We start from the raw sequence: 15,912 nt of genomic DNA, 5'->3' as shown, positions 1-15,912 counted from the left end.
GACAGGGCAAAGAGCACCAAGTCAGAGGACTTGGGTTCAAATTCTACCTCCTTATACTATCTGTGAAACCTTGGGCAAGTCACTGAAACTTGGGGCTTCTGCTTCTGTGAAATCTGGGAGTTGTACTGGATGGCATCCCATATCCCTCTTTTTTTGGGGGGGCAATGAGGGTTAAGTGATTTGCCCAGGGTCACACAGCTAGTAAGTGTCAGGTGTCTGAGCCGGATTTGAACTCAGGTCCTCCTGAATCCAGGGCTGGTGCTTTATCCATTGTGCTACCTAGCTGTTCCCCCTTCCCCCATGTCCCTTCTAATTCTACTCCTCTGTTCCTATGATCCTTTATGGGGGGCGGAGGGCGGTCAACAAAGTATATACGAAGTTAGGCACATTTTGACTTTATTTAAATTTCGTGTAGTTAGGACTACCAGTATTACATATAATGGTTGGAATATGTAATTGTATCTAGATTAGGGATAAATAATGCCCATTATTTCAAGATCTTGTGATTTTGTTGATGTTCGTGGACACAGATTGTGTCCCTTCTTTCAGGAAGTAACTAGTCTTTGACAGTTTCCATGGCTAAAAATTCATTACCTTGCAGCTAACCTGATGATAGGTTTCTCTGAATTTAACTAGTGTTTCAGATGACAGACAATACAGATCATAACTAGACCTGCTCCCAAAGAACTGCCAGAACTCACTCTCTTCTGTCATAATTTTTCAGAACCCAGGGTTACTTCCATGTTGTTGGGGGGACTCTAATGAAGGATAAACAAGTAGTAGCTCTTGGGGGAAAATCAAAACCCACCTTATTGATTCTCTTATAATAGTCCAAACCAGAGTAAGCATCTCCTTATGTCGGTCATTAATTACACATCAGTAATTTTTTAGGATTTTATGTATGTAGGTGGTTTCCCATATTCATTTAAAGAGCGTGTATGTATATCTACACACATACACACACACACATACACACTACATATACACATTACATATACACAAATATATATAGTGCTTTTCTTTTTCTGTTACCTATTTTGTGTGAGAATGTGGGATAATTAAGAATTTTCAGATGGGAAGCACACAGAGGTATGTATCATTACAAAGATTTAACCCTTAATGGGGAGGGGATAGGGCAGAAATGGTGGGTGCATGTACTTTCCCCTTTCCATCTACTTGTCTGTATTTGTCTTCCCCTCTCCCCAGTCCCCACTGAGCTCAGCCAAATTTTTATCCAAAATATGCAGATGCACCAGTCAGGTTGTTTGGATTGTAAGAATCTGTTTAATATGGTAAGAAAATAAGTATTTCCTTAAGCAAGAGAAGAGGTCACACAGTAACAATTATGCTCAAGGGTGTGCATGTAAGTGGTTAGTTCTTGAAACCTTTCAATGGTTCCTTTGAAACTTCAGGAAGGGAAACCATCAATTATGTTACCCTGTGACTTCTTTAACTAGAGAATTTCCCCAATTCTCATAGAGTATACATTGCCACTTTTTTTTTTAATCTCAAAGGTCTGTTTTTATCCCAGAACAAAGTTTTGCTCCTATTTCTGTATTGTGACAAAAATGCTTGTTTCCTTGGGGAAAAAATCCCCACAAAAGTAACAAACCATCATATCCCCAAGCCCTCAATTTTGTGGTATTTTCATCTTGAATTTCTTTACCTGTTGTTCAGGTACTTAGTTTTTAAATTGTTCTTAGAATTTAGTACTAATAAAGTAAATGCTGCTGTTCAGGAGACTGCACACTGGAAAGCTCTAGAAGCTGGCATTTTTCAGACAGATTGAAGTATAAATCTTCGATCTAATAATCAGTCCCATTACCAGCAGTGCCAAAACCCTTTCCAAGAGGCCTAATTTTTGGTGAGAGGGATAAATCCTGAGGGAAAAAAAATGACATTTCCCCCCTAATACTTTCCCAGTATTTGGGAAGACTATGAGACATTACATATTTTTTGTTTGTTTGTTTGTTTGTTTTTAGTGAGGCAGTTGGGGTTAAGTGACTTGCCCAAGGTCACACAGCTAGTAAGTGTTAAGTGTCTGAAGCCTGATTTGAACTCAGGTACTCCTGACTCCAGGGCCAGTGCTCTATCCACTGCACCACCTAGCTGCCCTGTATTTTTTTTTTAAAAGCAAATTGCTTTACAAATATCTTATTTCATTCTCACAACAACCTTTTGAAGTAGGTATTAATATTATCTCCATTTTTGAGGCTGAGGGTGGTTAAGTTAACTTAACTAGTGTCATACAGCTGTTAAGTGTCTGAGGCTGGCTTTGGATTCTGGTCTTCCTGACTCTCAAGTCTCATCTAGCTGCCTTCATGAAATGTAAGAAGTTAGATGTGATTCCAAAATTACTGTGGGGTAATTGGAAAGACCTTGTTAAAGGAATTTCGAGAGACAGCAGGGAAAAATGTCAATCTGAAGTTGCTTCTGGGTAACTTGGAGCTATAGAATGTTAGAGTAGGAAGGGACATGAGAGGCCATCTAGTCCAAGCCTTTTATTTTACAGATGAAAAAAGTTCAGTAGTGTCATAAACCTAAAGGGTAAATACGTTCTTCTACTCAGGGGACATGTATAGTTTCCCTGGGTTGAAGGCAAAGAGCTGAAGGTACCTTTTTGAAGATAAAAAATAAAAACTTTCAGATACTCTGAGTCAGTGAGAAGTAGATAAATTAAAAGTCTTTTAAAATTTTGTTAATTACTTGTTCTACCCTGTATATGTCTTACTTTTTGACTCTATAATTGCTCCCTGTCTTTCAAGGGTTTGTGTTTGATCTCATCTGGAGTTCTAGAAATATCTTTGATTTGTACTTTTATCAATATCCATGTGGGTTTTTTTTTAGCCTTTAAGAAATTTGATGACTAATTTATATAATTTTTAGCCCTTAAGAAATTTGATGACTAATTTATATAATTTCTCCCCCAATATACACATTTAGCCCTCCCTTGCAACAAAGAAAAATAGTTAAGCAAAGCTAACTGACATTTCTTAGGATCATAGATTTTGAACTGAAAGAGACCATGAAGTCTAGCCTTTAACTTGATAGATGAAGAAACTGAGCCTGAGAGATTAAGTGACTTGCCCACGGTCCCAAAGCTAGTGTCAGAAATCGAATTTGAACTCCTTTCTGACACCAACATTTTATCTGTTGTACCACACAGTTACCGGCAGACCCATATCACCAATGGTTCTTTAGTCTAGATGAAGAACCATGTAGCAAAAAGAGCCTTGGATTTGGAGTCAGGAGACCTGTGTTTTAGCCTCAGGTCAGCCTAAATGGCTCTCTTTGTGACCATGGGAAAGTCACTTAACTCCTCTGAGATTTGGTTTTGACATATGTAAATTAGGGAAAGTACTAATCTTTTCCACTGGATTGTAGTGAGGAAAATGTTTGTCAGCTGTGAAGCAATATAAAGGTTATTATTTTAAGTGAAATATTAATAAAATCAATATGACCACTAATGACAATGAAATTTAAATTCAATTTTAAAATACACTGAAATTTTATTTAAGTACCTTTTGTGTGTAGAATGTTTCAGTTGACACTATTGGAGATAAACACAGTCCTCATGGAGTTTGCAGTCTAGTAATTGTTAATAATGTCCAATTACTTTGGGAAATGCTATCTCACAGTTATCCAGATAAGTAAGGTAATCCACCCTTAGGTATAATACTTTGTAAAGTGGAATTTTTACACAAGAACATAGATTCCTGTAGGAAATAATATAGAAATAATACGAAATAATGCACTTGGTTAGCCTCATTACTTGAATATTTCATTTCCAGAGGAGGTTCTGGGGCCACAATTGTTCTCTTTGATGTCACTCTTAAAGATTAGGTACCTCCTAGCTTCTCTTAATAGCTCTTTTATTTGTTAATCTATATCTTAAAGATTAGGCACCTCCTAGCTTCTCTTTTTTTTTTCTTTTGTGGGGCAATGAGGGTTAAGTGACTTGCCCAGGGTCACACAGCTAGTAAGTGTCAAGTGTCTGAGGCTGGATTTGAACTCAGGTCAATTCAGGGCCCATGCTTTATCCACTGTGCCACCTAACTGCCCCCTCCTAGCTTCTCTTAATAGCTCTTTTACTTGTTAATCTATCTGAATTTTTAAAAAGTCATTTATATTTTCAGACTGTTATCTTATTATTTCCATGTTTATTACTCTTTGCAGAGTTGTATTTACTTTTATTCCCCCCAAAACTTTGTCTGGGTATCTGGGCCCCCCTTTCCTTTCTCTCAACCCTCATCTTCCATTGCCCAAGTAAGCAAGGCACGATTTGGTGAACAAATTTGTTTTCCTTTCATTCAGGTTGTTTTTGATTTTTAGGCATTTCAATATTGTTGTCCCCATTCAGACTTCTCTGTGCCAAGCTGTTCATGATGATCAGAATCTAACGCTACATTAAAATGTTGGATGTTGGGTGTATTTTTTTTTTTTTGCGGGGCAATTGGGGTTAAGTGACTTGCCCAGGGTCACACAGCTAGTAAGTGTTAAGTGTCTGAGGCCAGATTTGAACTCAGGTCCTCTTGAATCCAGGGCCAGTGCTCTATCCACTGTGCCACCTAGCTGCCCCTTGGGTGTATTTTAATAAGGCTAAGAATCTGAAGAACTGGTGCTGAGGAAAATGGCACCATTAGATCTTTACCTCTCTAAGACTGAGGCAAGTTTTCCTTAACTAAGAAAGAGTGAGCTCAAGAAGAGCATTTATAACCAGTTATTAAAATAGAGAACAAAAGAACATGGAGTAATAGCCTCAGTTTTGAGGAACTAGGGGTGCTTGAGAGAAAATGGTGGTGGCCACAATGAAGATCCTTCATGAAATGTAATAAGAAATTGCAAATATCTTTTGAGGCACCCATCAAGAATGCACCTTTCTGCAGACTTAACTGTGATCATGTAGTGACCAATGTTATGTTTTAGGCCACACCTGACCTGTTAAAAGGCCAGCAAGAACTTGCTCAGCAAACAAATGAGGAGACAGCTAAACAGATCCTTTATAATTACCTCAAAGAAGGGTAAGTGACTTCATTTATTTGAATGTTATAAGCTATGTAACTTTTGATGTGCATTGTTAATTTGGCTGTTGTCAGAATGCTTTGGAATATCTTTTCATACCCATCAGCCATGTCAATACTATATAATGGACACTGTATAAAATTAAATATAAGGCTGAAGCATTTATAACGGTATTTAGAATTTTAATAGGAGATACTGCCTCTTCCTAAAACCCTTTTTAATTAAAAAAGCATAGCAGAACTATTATTTCAAAGGCAAATGTGTAATTTGTAAGCTTGTTTACTAGTTAACTATTCTGTATAAAATTGAAGTTGGCATCATCTTTTCTGAATCTTTCTTGACTCAAAAAGTTAAATGTAGGTTACCCGGTTTCAGGCCATAGTTAGCAACTTTAGCTATGTAATTCTAAGCAAAACATTTGTCACTTCTTTCCTTCTCTCATTCCTTATTAGTTTTGGTAAAACAAAAACAAAAAACTATTCTATATAGATGAAATTTACAGCATCTAGAGTTTGAAGGGATCTTAGATAACATCTAGTGCAATTCTGTTATTCTACAAATGAGGAAAGTTTGTTTTTGTCTCCCTAAGCACTTCGCACAATACAGTGCCTGGTATTTAGTAGGTGCTTAATAAATGTTCATTGATTGATTGGTGGCCTGAAGCTGTAAGCAGCTTGCCTGAGGAATGGTCTTATGGGTTGTCATTGGCAGAGTTGGGATTCAAATACAAGCCTTTCCTCTTCCACTGTCCCCTTTCAGTGCCATATAATTAATTGTTTGTTCTCCAAAACACTCCAAGTGTGAATGAACTTTCCTGTTTGGGAGAATGTATGAACCATTTTAACTAAAGACCAAAATGCCAAGTTTTCACTAAAGATTATTCTTCAGCTTTGGGTGCAGCTCTTCTGCCTAATTAAAAATGGACACATCTACTCAGTTGAGCTGTAACAGATATAACAAATTAAAAACAAATGCTCTGACAATTCTGACACTTTAAAAGACCACACCTATATCAATAGACTATTTAAAATATACATCCTCAGTTGCATTTTACAAAAGACTGCCTTATGGCTGTACTGACCTGGATTTTCTTACATTTCCTTTTGTATTGTAGTACTCAGTCTCTTAGAAAGACCAAGACCTAGTGAATAATAATGCTGGACTTGGAGTCAGGACGACATGGGTTCAAATTCTGCCTCTGTCATTTATAGGCCTTGCAACCAATCTACTACACCATTGAAAAGTTGAGATCGATCTCATTGGGCATGAACCCCTGGGAATTACTCACAGGCCCTTCCCTTATTCTCTTGTTCAGTTCTTTTTCACTGAATCTTACTTTTCATGGCCCCATTTGGGGTTTTCTTCACAAAGATACTGGAGAAGTTTGCCATTTCACTCTCCTGCTCATTTTACAGATGAGGAAGTTGAGAAAGACAGAGTTAAGTGATTAGTCCAGGGTCACACAGCTTGTAAGTGTGTGAGACCAGATTTGAATGCATGGACTTACTCTCTTAAGGCACAGATTTAGCTCCCTCTGAGATTAATTGGTGGTATCTCACAAAGTTTATTTATCCTATCTCTGTTTTTCAGGAGCACAGATAATGATGATGCCACTAAGAGAAAAGTAAACCTGGTATTTGAGAAGATTCAGACTTTAAAGTCTCGAGCAGCTGGAAGTGCACAAGGAAACAATCGAGTAAATTTGGATTTTTACATAAAATATAGTATATTAGTTGTAGAGATTGTTTGGCCAGCTCCCCCAACTGCTCTATTAATTTCCTCTCACTGCATACCCAACAACAACAACAACAAATCATTGCTTGGCTTTTCCTTGAATATTTGGAGGGAAAAAGAAATCACTACTGCATGAGGAAGTCCATTCCATTATTGAACAATTATGTTAGAGAAGTCTTCTTTATTTTGCAACTAAATCTAAATTCTCATAGTTTTCACTCACTAGTTTTAATCTCTCTGTGTAGCCACAAGAGTTTAATCCTTCTTCCATCTAAGAGCCCTTTACATATTTTAAGATAATTGTTCTAAGTCTTCTCTTCTGGAGGCTAAACATTTCCTTCAACAGTTCCTCATTTGTCCTGATTTTGAAACCCTTTACCACTGACTTTCTCCTAGATATACTGCAATTTGTCAATGAATCTCAAGGTTGTCAATGCGCCTTTTAATATGTTTTGCTTCAAACTGGATATTCCTGTAGCCAGACTATGTTACATTGGCTGCTACATAACACCATTGGGCTAGATATTCAATTAGGGTAAAGTGGAAGGTAGGGGAGCTGAGATAGAAGTGAACATTAATAGGCACTTAATAAATGTTTGTTGACTGATTGACTTGAACTTGAAGTTTGTGACATTTAAAAAAAATCTTTTGTTTCTATAGGACATAGTAACATCTCCGTTTTTACTTGTTTAGTTAATTTAAAAAAACTATATGATTTTTCATTAATTTTTTTAATTTGGCAAACTTTATCCATACTGTGGATAGAAAAGTGTCCTAGACACTGGGGTGGGGTGGTGGTAAAAGATTCAGATAAAGTACAGTCTCTGCTCTCATGAAAGTTACAGTCTTCAACACATTTATTCCTATTACATTTCATCCTGTTATATCTGGGTCATTGGGTTAGCCTTTTGGAGATCTTTCTGGGTCCTGATTCTGTCATCTGGAATATTTGTATCCTTCCCTGCTTCATGTCATCCCTTCATGTCATCCTTCCATCCATCCATCAATCCATCATCTCTCTGTCTCTTTCTCTCTCTGTGTTTCTCTGTCTCTCTGTCTCTGTCTCTCTGTCTCTCTCTCTCTCTCCATCTTTAAACAAGTTACTAATCTTCTTTTTAGGAACTCTTGAAACTTCTTGAGTTAGTGAATTGTGGTTTAAGGTAGAAATCAATGGTGATAACATTGCAAAGGCTAATGAATAGAAAACACAAGAATTGGCATATACTCGAGTCATGGGGACTCTTGAAGATCCTCAAGTTTATGTCAGATTTTTAGGGTCAGCAAACTGAAAAAAGGTCACATTCTGTTTTTGAGTCAGTCTAATACAGTAGAATGAACTTTGGTTCTGGAATCAGAAGGTCAGGGTTCAAATTGTGAGTTATTTGAAATAAGAGAATTTAATCTGTGTGCCTTGGCTCTAGAAGTGGGACGAAAGAGAAGAGAAATTTAAGACATTGCAAGTGAGGGGAACTTATGATGAGACCCAGTCCAGGACAGCCCTCAAGCAGGATTCCTTGCTTTTTTCACTTCCACTTAATATTTTTACCACCCTTCAGGATGTTCCCCTTAAGGTAATCTTTCTCTTGGACTTCTCTTGTGGTGGTACATTCAACCCCACCTCCACCTCCCAAACCTTTCCAGCTACATACAAAATTTTTCTGGTTTAGATTCAGAATTCTCCCTACAAATATCTGAAAGACAATCCTTTGCTCCCCCATTTATTCAAGTTTTTTTTTTTTAATTTTTGGTGGTGCTTACGCCTCTAGATCTTTAACAGCATTGCCCTCCTAGTATCACCAAACTCACCCACCTTGGAGCTCATGCATACATTTCCAGGCTTTGTTTCTTTCCCTAGTGTTAGGACAAACTGGAACATATCTAAAATCCAAATACATTTTGATTACTCAAGCTCGGCAGCAGAATTGTTAGTCTCAATAATCATGTGATTTGGGGAGAAGGGAGTGGGGTGGGTCAAGTTTTGTTTGTTTGTTTACACTGGCATGAGATATCAAAGCTGAAAAAAGCTGTAGGGCCTGTGTCCTCAGGTCACTGAATAATTATGGAGAGAATGCTGAGAGAGGGTTGGAAGGGTACTGGGTTTTGGCTGCCACTGCTGGGAAGGAGAAGAAATTGACTATGGAGAGGATGAATTGGCATTTGTCTTGTGAGGTGGGGAGAGCTCATTTAGCCCTCCTCCTGGGCTTGGCATCTTCCCCCCACTGCCTCTGTTCTTACATTCCTCCCTGGGGAGGGTAAGGATTAATGAATTTGTGCCTATGATTACACAGCATCTGGGGAGATCAGATTTTTTTTTTTCCCCAAACTGTTGTTATGGTTCTTAATTGAAGTAACAGAAGGGCGTGGGGCATTTAGAAGTCATCACTTGGGTGAAAAGTGGTGGGGTGTGTTGGGATTCAAGCAGGCCAGGACAAAAGAATAGAATAGGCAGGTAGATGAACAATGTAATCTGTTCTGAAGGTTCTTTGCTTGCCCTGTCAAGCAATCCCAAACCAAATGAAACCAAACCTACCTCCCCATGCCAATTTGTTCAGGTTGAGGGAGGCCAAGCAAAGTTCTTTCCATTTCTCTTTGGTAGAAAGACACTGGGATGAAGGAGTTTGAAGGAAAAAGCACCACATTAAATCTTACTGCAGCCAGCACCTGATTGCCTTATGCCAGAATTATTGCTTACCATTTTCTAACTGATTTTTCTACCCCAGTCTCTTCACTTTGCATTATAATCATAGATTATAGATCATATAAATTATAGATCGCAGGTTCATAGAGCTAGAGCTGAAAGAGGTCTCAGAGGCCATCGAACCCAAACTCTCCTTTTACAGATGAGGAAATTGAGGGAAGGTAAGTATGATTTATTTGCCAAAGGTCACACAGGTAGTGTAAGAGGTAAAATTTGAACTAGGTTGGGAAGTGGCTAGAACACCAAGCTTGGAGTCAGGAAGACTCATCTTTCCCAAGTTCACATCTGGCCTCTGACACTTACTAGCTGTATGACCCCAGGTAAGTCACTTAACCCTGTTTGTCTCAGTTTTCTCATCTGTAAAATGAGCTAGGGAAGGAAATAGCAACCCACTCCAGTATCTTTTTGCTAATTCCTTTTTTAAATTTAATTTTATTTAGTGTTTTATTTTTCTCCAATGACATGTAAAAACCATTTTTATCATTCATTTTAAAAACTGAGTTCTAAATTCCCTCCTTCCTCCCCCCCACCCCTTTGAGAAGGCAAGCAATTCAATATAGGTTATACATGTGTAATCATGCAAAACATATTCCATATTAGTCATGTTGTTAAAGAAGACAGACAAAAAAGCCTCAAGAAAAACTAAGTTTAAAAAAGTATGCTTTAATCTGTATTAAGATACCTCCAGTTCTTTGTCTAGGGATGGATAGCATTTTTTGTCTTAAGTCCTTCAGAATTGTTTTAGATCACTGTATTTCTTTTTTTTTTTTTTTGGATCACTGTATTTCTAATAGCTAAGTCATTCATAGCTGATCATCTTACAATATTGCTGTTACTTTGTACACAGTACATTTCACTTTGCATCATCTCATATTAGTTTTTCTAGGTTTTTCTGCTCATTGCTTCTTAGAGCACAATAGTATTCCATTTCAATCACATAATACAATTTGTTCAGCTATTCCCCAATTGATGGGCATCCCCTCAATTTCAAATTCTTTGTCATCATAAAGGATTTGCTATAAATATTTTTGTACACATAGGTCCTTTTCTTTTTTCTTTTTTATCTCATTGGATACAGACCACTTAGTAGTGGTATTCCTGGGTCAAAGGGTATGCGTGTTTTTATAGTCCTTTGGGCATAGTTCAAAATGACTCTAAAGAATGGGTGAATTAGTTCACAGCTCCGCCGACAGTGCATTAATGTCTCATTTTTCCTATATCCCCTCCAACATTTGTAATTTTTTTGGGGGGGGTGGGGCAATGAGGGTTAAGTGACTTGCCTAGGGTCACACAGCTAGAAAGTGTCAAGTGTCTGAGTCTGGATTTGAACTCAGGTTCTCCTGAATCCAAGGCCAGTGCTTTATCCACAGTGCCACCTAGCTGCCCCCTATCATTTCTTTTTCTGTCCTATTAGCCGATCTAATAGGTATGAGGTAGTACCTCAGAATTGTTTTAATTTGCATTTTTCCAATTAATAGTGATTTAGAGCATTTTTTTTTTCCATGTGGCTTTAGATAGCTTTGATTAATTCATTGGAAAACTTCATATCTTTTTATCATTTATCAATTGGACAATGGCTCTTATTTTTATAAATTTGACTCAGCTCTCTATATATTTGAAAAATAAGGCCTTTATCAGAGAAACTTGCTTCAAAATTTTTTACAGTTACAGTTGCTAAATGTATTTCCCTCCATCCTATTTCCTCTCCTGTTTATTCTTTCTCTCCCTTTACCCTGTCCCTCCTCAAGTGTTTTGCTTCTGACTACCTCCTCCCCCAATCTGCCCTCTCTTCTATCTAGCACCTCCCCCTTCCCCTTTCTTCTCCTGTAGGTTAAGATCAATTTCTTTTTTTTTTTTTGTCAGACAATTGGGGTTAAATGACTTGCCCAGGGTCACACAGCTAGTAAGTGTTAAGTGTCTCTGAGGCTGGATTTGAACTCAGGTACTCCTGAATCCAGGGCCGGTGCTTTATCCACTGCACCACCTAGCTGCCCCAAGATCAATTTCTAAACCCAGTTGAGTGTGTACTGCAGTATCTTTGTCAAGAAAACCCCAAATGGAGTTACAAAGAGCCAGACATCACTGAACAACAACCTCAGCAAGAACTTCAAAGCTGGTGCTTTTATCTATAGTACCACTCTGCCTCATTCTAAAATACTACTTTCATCAAATCATTTCTTGCCACAAAATATTCCTCCCCTTGTCAATAAGATTAAATCCAAACAGTTTTTAAAGTCCTTTAAGACCATTTATAATCAGTCCCTCTTTATCTATTCATCCTTCTTCAGTAACATGCCTGGTCTCTAGTCTGATGGTCTCATCTGGGAGATAAGACAGGTCCTTTAGCTTTCCTCTTTCATTCCTCCTCCATCAAGGAAATGAAACCAGCCTTTGTGTATTTGCTTGTGCTTTTTCATACTTTCCCCCCCAGTACATAAGAAACCCATCCCTACCTCCTTTCTACTTATCAAGGTCCAGCCCATATTTCTTTTTTTTTTCTTTCTTTTCTTTTTTGGTGAGGCAATTGGGGTTAAGTGACTTGCCCAGGGTCACATAGCTAGTAAGTGTCAAGGGTCTGAGGCCAGATTTGAACTCAGGTCCTCCTGAATCCAGGGCTGGTGCCCTATCCACTGTACCACCTAGCTGCCCCGGTCCAGCACATATTTCAACGCCCAATTCAGAGTCAACATATAAGATGAATCTTTTCTTAGTCTCTGAGAGCCTACAATGATTTCTTTCTTCTCTGAACTCTTGTATCCTTTAGGTACTACTTTTCTTGGAATTTAACTCTGTCTCATAACAGCTCTTAGCTCTGATGTTTGTCTTGTCTCTCCAATGAGATTGTGAGTTTCCTGAGGGTAATTGTGCTTTGGGGGGGGGGGTTTGTTTTTGTTTTTTTTTGTATCTCCAAGAGTATGCACAGTGTTATGCACTTAGTATATACCGTTAGATTGTTTAAATTGAAATGAGGAGTTATAATTAAGAGTCAAACTTGAAGAAGGAGAGGAAGGAGAAGGGAGATAGGGAAAATTCGGTGCATAAAGAAGAAGGGCTGCTACTCTATCTCAACATAGTTTGCAGTCATTGAAGGAAAGGAGAAATCTAGAGACCGTGTGATATAATGGATAGAGAGTTGTGTGTGTGATCTGACTTGGGGCAACCTGGATTCAAGTTCCACAGGGACAGAACAGTAGGAGGTGTTGTTGACTGAGGTAGCTCTTTAATATTATAAATCAAACAGTAGTTGAGATCACAAGAAATTCCCTACACCAATTAAAACACAGGCCTGATTTCCAAACATAGAAAAACATGGTTGAAAGTCTGTTTGGAGACTGTTTTTCTGCATCCTAGGGATTGAAGGGAATTAGAGATATCCTCCCAATTGGGGGTAAGTTTCTTGAGGGCAGGAACTGTTTCTTATTTATTTATATCTTCCTATTCTCTTGCACTAAGTGCTTAATAAATTATTATATCAATAGAATTGGTGGCATTTAGGCTGTGCTCCCAGATTTTAGACTACTCTGAACCTGGGACTATTCTTTCACTTGTGGGAGGGTCTGAGGCCACCTTACAAAACAGCAAATGTTCAGGAAAGAGAACAATGTTTCCCTGCTTGCAATTGATTGGTGAGGGAAGTATAAGTCAGTTTTCTTTCTTAGTTTGGGTTATTAAAATAAGTGCTTTGAATTCTTCTGGGATTATTAAGAACCCTGTTTTAGTATCAGTTTTCACATTCCCAGACCCAGCCCATGAAGTACTTCATTTCAAGTGAAACGCACACAACCCACTGGCCCACTCAGATTCAGAAAATTGAAAACATTGAACTAACTGCCCTTTTGGCCTGAAATCAGTACTTTGTTTTCTGTCTCTGTGGCTCTCCTTAGGTCCCCAACACCACCATCATCTCTAATACATATGAGTGGGTCACTAACTACATTGAAGTTATGCCCAATTACTTTTGAGTAATATCCATGGTAGTATTTTTAGAGATAAGAAATATCTCTAAAATAAGAAATATGGAGAGAGCTGTGTTGCAACTCAGAGTTGGACTGGTTAGTGGTGACATTTTCTATGAGTCTTATCTTCAGTCATGATTTTCCAGCATCTGGGTGATCTGGGTGATCTAACTTTATGGAGGGAAAGAATCCTCAAAGAAGATAGTTTATTTTACAAAATTAGTTTGTGCTGTGTTCTCCTATGTTAGTGATTCAGCTGCTTTATTTTGGGGTTGGGTCACAAGGCAGGCAGAGGCATGGTCCAGGATGGATAAAAAAGTACCCGGGACATGAAATTGACATCTTTCTATGTATTTATAGGTTTCTGATTCTTCAGCTGAGGTCAGAGAGCTGCTGGAACAGAGAAACAAACTGAACAGGGAGGTTTCAGAACTTCAGAAACAGCTCAATCAAGAAATTAGGGTATGCTTTTAAAAAACATCTTGAAGATATATGATATATGCTGAAATGTATCACATAACCTTTTAATTTAGAAGCAGTATTGGGCTTGGAATTAGGGAGACTTGGGTTTGAATCTTCCCTGAGACAACTTATTAGCCATGTGAATAAACACAGGCAAATCATATAACTTCTCTGAAGTTTCCTCAACTATAAAATAGGGATAATAAGACCTAAGAGGTAGTGTGGTGTAGTAGAGTTATAAGTCCTGCCTCTGACATTCTAGCTGTGTGATCATGGGCAAGGCACTTAATCTTTTAGTTCCCTTCACACAATTATCTAAGACTGTCAGTTGAGGACAAGTTTTCAATATTCATTAATGGTAGTTTCTACCCTAGGAATGCCCCCCTCACAGATAACGTCACAATTTCCCCCAACCTCCCCAACATGGTTAGTTTCAAAGGTCATAACTATTTTGCTTGGCATGAAATCATAGTAACTGCATAGCTTTTCACAGCCAATTAACCCAAGTTAACACCAACAAAGGAGTTTTCAGAATGCTGACGATATCAGGGTTTACGAAGTCATTTTCTCCTCTTTGTCCACCTTGGATAAAGAATATGTCCTCTGAGATGCCAGGATGAAAGACTTGGTAAGGAAAAAAAAAAACACAAAAAAACCACTGTACTAACTTGTCCCTCACCACAGTTTCTGAGGCTTTGATTTTCATATATTCACTAATGCTATTTACCACTTGATTTAGAAATATGGAAGCAAAAATGACAGATTCAAGGCTGGAATTATACAAAAAAGACAATAAACTAATAATATAGAAATCATTCTTATTCTGTAATGTAGGACAGAAGATTGTGAGGCAGATTGTGTGGTGGTAGCAAGTCAACCTTGGAGTCAGGAAAACCTGAATTCAAATCCCATTTCTGACATATTCTGGTTATGACACCTTGGGCAAGCCATTTAACTTTTCAGTGTAATGTTAATGCTATTACAAGTTACACAGCAGGTACAAGTCTGCAAGGTTTCCTTTTTTGGAGTTCTCCAGACCATTGAAATACCAGGGCTGTTCCAAAAATTTAAACAAGTAAAAAATTGAATAATGAGAATGAAGAATGGGAAATAATTCTTTTTTGTTTCTTTCCTCACACTCTCAATTGTAGTAAGAATGGCTTGCCCATTTTGCTTTGCTTTATCAACTATTTAGTAGTAATATTTAAAGAGGTAGTATGGATTAGAGGATAGAAAACCAACCTTGAAACCAGGAAGATCTGGGTTCAGATCTAACCTTAGATGTACTCTGTGACCCTGGACAGGTCACTTAACTTTTCAAGGCTCTGGGTAATTTTCTAAGACTGTAAGTTGTGGAGAAGATGCCATCTGGTATCAGCAGGAATTTCCTCACATATGAATTCCCCTACACCAATGAAGGCACTGTTTCAGTTCCTATTCCTTATTAATTCTTTTATATTCCTCTACAAGCTTCTACCTTAGTTATGTAGTAAATTTAGTTGTATAGTTGGCAAGGAAATATGTAGGGAAAGGTGGCTGATGTATTGGTCCTTGAAGCAGGGTTTTTTCTTACATGTACTAATATAGAAGAAATTGTGGGCCTGCTCGTACTTCAAAAATTAATATTTGTTTCACATCAGAATCAACAAAACATCAAAGAAGAGCGAGACCGAATGAGAGCCAACCTTGAGGAGCTTCGAAGCCAACATGAGGAGAAAGAGAAGGAGACCTCAACACTGCAGAAACGTCTGGATGACAGTGAAATGGAGCTCCGGAAAAATCTAGAGGAGTAAGCTCTACAGTCTGCTATCCCACCTGAGTTTTTTTGGAGATGTAGAGGCAAAGCTGTATTTTTCATTTAGCTGCATAAATTATGTGTTTCTGAGTCTTTTCTTTTACTCTCCTTGTGCAGTGATAAGTTTAGAAAGAAGAGGCTGGGTAGCTGAGATAAGTTTTTTGTTTTATTTTGTTTTGTTTTGTTTTTTTGCAGAGCAATGAGGGTTAAGTGACTTGCCTGGAGTCACACAGCTAGTAAGTGTC

The 15,912-nt window shown here is 38.0% G+C and overlaps 1 protein-coding gene across 3 annotated transcripts in view; it reads left to right on the top strand.

The window, feature by feature from the left end:
* Positions 1-15,912, top strand: part of CGNL1 (cingulin like 1) — a 211,311-nt gene that overhangs the window by 66,221 nt on the left and 129,178 nt on the right. For all 3 annotated transcript variants that reach the window (XM_043987782.1, XM_043987783.1, XM_043987781.1), the window contains 4 exons: positions 4,927-5,021; positions 6,613-6,718; positions 13,771-13,872; positions 15,513-15,661. In XM_043987782.1, the coding sequence (XP_043843717.1) occupies positions 4,927-5,021; positions 6,613-6,718; positions 13,771-13,872; positions 15,513-15,661 (452 nt within the window). The remainder of the gene's footprint in view (positions 1-4,926; positions 5,022-6,612; positions 6,719-13,770; positions 13,873-15,512; positions 15,662-15,912) is intronic.

The sequence above is a fragment of the Dromiciops gliroides genome, chromosome 2 (assembly GCF_019393635.1).
Source record: "Dromiciops gliroides isolate mDroGli1 chromosome 2, mDroGli1.pri, whole genome shotgun sequence".
Lineage (NCBI taxonomy): Eukaryota > Metazoa > Chordata > Mammalia > Microbiotheria > Microbiotheriidae > Dromiciops > Dromiciops gliroides.
Note: the sequence above shows the minus strand (reverse complement) of the source record. Positions and strands in the feature narration are given on the sequence as shown.